Source organism: Cyprinodon variegatus, unplaced genomic scaffold (assembly GCF_000732505.1).
Source record: "Cyprinodon variegatus isolate N-32 unplaced genomic scaffold, C_variegatus-1.0 Scaffold2417, whole genome shotgun sequence".
NCBI classification, from domain to species: Eukaryota; Metazoa; Chordata; class Actinopteri; order Cyprinodontiformes; family Cyprinodontidae; genus Cyprinodon; species Cyprinodon variegatus.
The window spans coordinates 4469-9898 of NW_015152870.1; the positions used below are offsets into that span (position 1 = coordinate 4469).

General features: G+C 38.2%; 1 protein-coding gene across 1 annotated transcript in view; it reads left to right on the forward strand.

Moving 5' to 3' along the window:
• The window catches only part of LOC107080858 (putative helicase mov-10-B.2), a gene marked incomplete at its 5' end in the record, with an annotated part of 26459 nt that overhangs the window by 2972 nt on the left and 18057 nt on the right, over nt 1-5430 (forward strand). Inside the window, 5 exons of the mRNA XM_015369063.1 lie at nt 798-911; nt 991-1168; nt 4175-4317; nt 4423-4617; nt 5297-5409. Of these exons, the coding sequence (XP_015224549.1) occupies nt 798-911; nt 991-1168; nt 4175-4317; nt 4423-4617; nt 5297-5409 (743 nt within the window). The remainder of the gene's footprint in view (nt 1-797; nt 912-990; nt 1169-4174; nt 4318-4422; nt 4618-5296; nt 5410-5430) is intronic.

A 5430-nucleotide genomic window follows, 5' to 3' on the forward strand; every position in this document is an offset into this window, starting at 1 on the left:
GCAAACCTTTGATAGATCCAGCCCATAGACAGGTATCAGGTATTGCAGGCTAACAAAGAACCCAAACGACCCCTATTCCTAAGGGGCGGACCTGTTAGTCCGGTTCAACTTGCATCTTTTCTAAACAGAAACAAGGCTTTGTTTTTGATCCACTCTACATAGAATCAAACTCAATGCTATTCTTGATATTTTGAATTCAAAAAGCTTCCAGGATGGGAAGCGAAACGTCTTCAAACTTGGCGGCAAAGTCCAGTCGATTGTTTTTTAACCTTTTGTGAAATCATAGTTGAAATCTTCTTGAGACTGTTCTAATCATTTTTTTCAATTAAAAGTAAATGAATTGTCAAATTTCAGTTTATGTTGGTACATTTTAATATTTTATATATTGTTATTGTGGATTAAAAAGGTTTGAGTGGATTGCTGGACATTTTTACACAACATTCATTTTTAGACATCCCAAATTTATGGAAAAATTGTGCTGCAGATTTTTTTGTGCATACACATGCTTTATATTTATGAGAGCCCTGATGTTCTTGACAACACCCACAAAGATTATAATACTTCACAGCATACTTAAGTGTAAGGTTAGGAGTTTAAACAAGAATTGGAACAAATACACAATGGTATTTTCTGGTTTGCTTTATACCTAAAATTTTGAAAAACTTTTGTAAGCAAAAGTATAACATGACATTAAGCACCATTCTTACAGAAAACATTGCAATAAAGTACAATGAGCTTTAATAAACAAATTAGAGATTGATTTTTTTCATCTTTATTTATTTATTTCTCACCTGCAGACTCGATGTGATGCAACTAAAATACGTGGTCCGGTTAGAACCGTACCCAATACCACGATACATGAACGACCTCATCCAGCTGCTGAAAAAACCTTCTACTTCGAATGAGAAAAGGTGAAATAAAGAGAGTTTCTACTACAAAACAGGTTCTGATGCAAATATACTCTGTTAAACATGTTTTTTGTTTTTGAAGACGGTTGTTGGAGAGTCCTTTCTGTTGGGAGAATTATACAGAAAAGTTCCAGGTGTTGCTGTATCTGGAGGAACGTCAGATGGAGTGTGATATCAGAAGATACAACATTCCCAATGAAGACAGAGAATATGCAGTGCTAAAAAGAGACACAAACAACCGGAAGCTTCTTGTTTTAGAGGTAGGAATGTGCTCTTGTCATTCAAATTAGATATAATTGTAGAATATTTCTGTTGACAGCTACAGTAATAACTGAATAAGAGTGAGAAAAAAATCTGATCATATTTTGTAATAAAATATTACAACCGAACAGAGCCCTGTAACATCGGTTAATATTGCTGTTGTTGTTTGTTGTCAATTTTTCATATTTATTTAAATGTAGTGTTTGACTCTAGTATTTACTAGAATTAAGAAAGAAAACATTTGCAACATAATTCAAACTCCTTTTACTTTGACAGGCCTATCTTTGATAGACGGTTTAAGGACAGTTCACCACTGGATCCAGCAACAAAATCATTTTTACACAATCATTTTTCACTTTTACAGATGATGTCCAATAATGCTTTCACTAAAAGCTGCACACAAAGCAAACAAGACACTTGAGTATGCCGTCAAAAGTTTAGATGTGTCTCCACTGTTTTAAAAAGCGCTGAAGTAAAAGTCTTATCTGAGTCTTGAAGGTAGGAGAGATAGCACTGCCCCGTTTTTTTTTTTTTAGACTCAGCTTCTTTAATACAGAAATAAGAAACAACTAAGAAAACAAAGAAAACAATTACATTAAAGCAGCACAATTCAGAATATTATGATGCCACTTTTGGGCAAAAAACTTATTTGAGTGAACATTTAAATTTTGTAATTTACTGTCAAATAGTAACTTGCAATAACAATTTGCAGCTGGCAGCAGCTTTAATAAGGGCTGTTGTGCAACTTTAATACATTTATTACCCACGCCAGTAGGGATGGTAAATATTTTATTATACGGACTGTCATATATTGTTTAAGAACACACGCCCTTCTGGCTGTGTGTTAGGAATAGAAATGAAAGTGTAAATCGAGGTCAAATCATCGTCAAACAGATAATTCTGGGCATATATGAAATAAATTCACCACAACTTCCATTCAAAATATAAGAGGTTATTAGGTCTGGGCATATACACATCCAACACACGTCGGACTGAGTGCAGAGAGTTGGCGTTGGTCGAACACATCAATCTGGAAGAAGAAGAGCTCCCCTGTTCGCACATGCACGGGGAATGTGGTTCTGTTAAATTGGCTCAAAGATGCGTGTAGCCTAGTAAACTAGCCCCACCCACCAGCGGCCAAAATCATTTTTGCCTGCTAGTGGTCTAGCCTCGATCAATGCCCCAGGCCCTAGAACTGGCGGGCCAATTACAACGCAGAGATGTGTTTTGATTTTTGGATGCAAAGCGGGCGGGGTTTTGAGGGTGGGACGACAGAGCTGCACGATGCTGGAGAAAGCACAACAAGGAAGATGGCAACAATTACTGAACAGTTCTCATTTGACTCGGCTTTGGTATCAGTTTTGGAAGGATTAGACTTGGGGTTTTCGTTGAAATGTGAGCAGGAAGAGGCTCAACGCTCATTCATTTTCAAGAAGGACGTATTTGCCGTTATACCAAAAGGCTGTTTGTTTACACTGCCCCACCAGCTTTCTGTCGTGCTTACTACATCATAGTCAGTTGCGCTCATTGGTCAGAGTGTTGGCCAATAGGCCCAGACATGGTTTTAAAAACAACGGCTTGTTCTCATCAACAATCTTCCGATGTCTCATTCATTGGGGCCGGACTAAATTACACATTTAATCCCACATTTAGTCTGGTTTATCAGGTTTTGTAGTTCTGGTTCAACAGCAGGATTTGCTCACAAACACCCCACAAGGGCCGACTGGATTTCACACATATTTGATTTTCTCCCGACATTACAGTTTTGATGAATGGGAGGTGGTTGTGAGAGGCTGATCGGCCCTCATTACCCCCTGTATACTACACGACTCAGGACGCACAATGAGGCTGAAACTCAGTCCAATCCAAAAAATTCTCACACAAATGGAGAATCCGACGAAAAATGGCCAAAACTCTAACATTATATGCCAGGCCTAACAAATTTCATTTGAAAACTCTTGATTATAACTAATTAAACAAAACTAGACTAAGCTACTCTATACAAAGAAGAAGGAAAATACAATTAAAACCACTAATCAATGAGATAATGCAATAATATCACAATTTAGAATGAATTTTCTGCATGAGAACCAAAGTTTGAAGAATTTGTGTGGTCAAATTAGCTAATAACCAATTTAGAGCAATTGGAATATTTTCAAACCAATTCAAAATGTTTAACTGGAGAATCTGTCCCTAAAAATACCAGACCTGCAAATCTCTGCTCATCCCTTTTGAAGGCTTGAGTTTTCCACCAGTAGTTAGTATAGCAGCAGGGCACACACATACAGTAAGCGGTTCTTTTGTTCAACCTGCCACACATTAGAGGAAGGGCTTCCTTGTTCCTATGGCTCCAACCTCCAGTCAACATCTGAACATGCTGAAAACTAAGAGAGAAATGATGCAAAAGGTCTGTTTTGCAGCAAGCTGGTTCTGAAATGTCAACCATAACAACTTAGCCTAGGTGATTCTGAAGATCTGGAACCTTGAGACTGGTGTTTCCACGAGGATTTTGTCTTCCATTGTGAACTACAGGGCAGATTCACGGAAAGAGAAAGAGCTCCTGTGTGGTGGGATATTTCTGTCTTCAAACACTATGGGGGGCCAAGACACACCTCTGTGGTAGTTGTCTTGTAGAGTGAGTTGAGTTGTAGAAGCTTTGAGATAAGAGCAGCACTGTGGGGCCAAACTGCATCCTCCCAACCCCAGTGACCATGTTAAGATAAAACATGGACATTGCTCCTCAATGTCAAAAATAATTATCATGGTAATGGCACAACAGGACAATTAGCCAACGCTGACACTTTAAACATGCAAATGGTCGCTTATAACTTGATTAACTTAATATTTTTAAATGAAATGTAAGAAAACAGCTAATTCTGATTTTACAGTAATAATATACATATTTGCAAGAATATTATATGCCACTTTTTTTACGATTTAAAGCAGAAAGGTTGTTGAAAATCTGTTAAAGTGGAGTGTGTCATTTCTTTTAATTCACTCTCCAGGTACCTGGTGTCTCTGAGAACCGACCCTCTGTGCTGCGGGGGGATTCGCTGCTTATGTACCCGCAGGGAGAAAAGGGGGTGAAATACCGTGGATATGTTCATGGTGTGCAGCTGGACAGCATCAGACTGGGCTTTTGCCAAAAGTAAGACTGAGACACCACAGCAAGAGCAGTAACAACAAAAGGCACACAGTCCCTCATCTGGAAACAAAGCTTTTACAAATATTTTTGTCTCTTCTTTTGTCACAGATTTCTAGATCTATATGTCAAAGACTTCAGCTTTATTGAAGGAATAAAGTTCAATGTTGAGTTTACCATCAATCGTCTACTTGTGCATCTCCAGCACAGAGCTGCAGAACTTGCAAGGAGCCATAAACTGAGGAGTGTGTTGTTTCCTGTTGAACCCACTTTCTCATGTGGAAAACCTGACCTCCCCAAACTCAAGTAAGAATTTATATATCTCACTGTAGTTCTCATCAGACACAAGATTTTACTTTTGTGGCCTCAAGATTCAACGTTTTCAATACTGCATTGAAATAATAATAAATCTAGGTTATGATTAATCTATATAATATCAGACACTAAGGAACCTTTTTTATAGACACTAAACTGGATGGGTAGACTTGGAGTGTCATGATTTGCACATGTAAGCTCTGGAGCCTGCAGTTGCTATGAATGGAGAGCAGTGCTTGGCAAATCAAATAATATAAAATCTCAATGTTTAACCCAGCAACAAAGAGGGAATGCTTTCAAAATAGAACAAATCTGAAACAAAATGATCACAATAAAAATCTGGATTTAAATGAATTGTCTGTGGGATAAAGAACCAGAAGCAAACTCAGTTTTGTGCTGGTTAAACAGTATCATAAGCAAATAAGAAAACTCTTAACAAAGTGCTGAGACTGGTTGAGCAAATCCACAGTAACAGCAGAGACCTTGTTGAATTAAACATATATCAAACTTGGGAGAATGTTTTTCACCTCGAGGTGAGAATGATCTGCTAGTACAAACTATGGCCCAGGATATGAAAAACAATCCTTGAGAATGAGGTCAGGCTGCTTTTCTTATACTTAACCTGGAAGTCTCCTCAACACAATTCCTTTCCTTTTCTGTTTTCCTGTAGACTGTTTGATTACCAGCTGGAGAAAAACCCTGAGCAGTATCAAGCTGTTCAGCACATTGTAGCTGGGTCATCCAGACCTGCTCCCTATCTTGTGTTTGGTCCACCGGGAACAGGTAAAGTAGACCCAGAATACA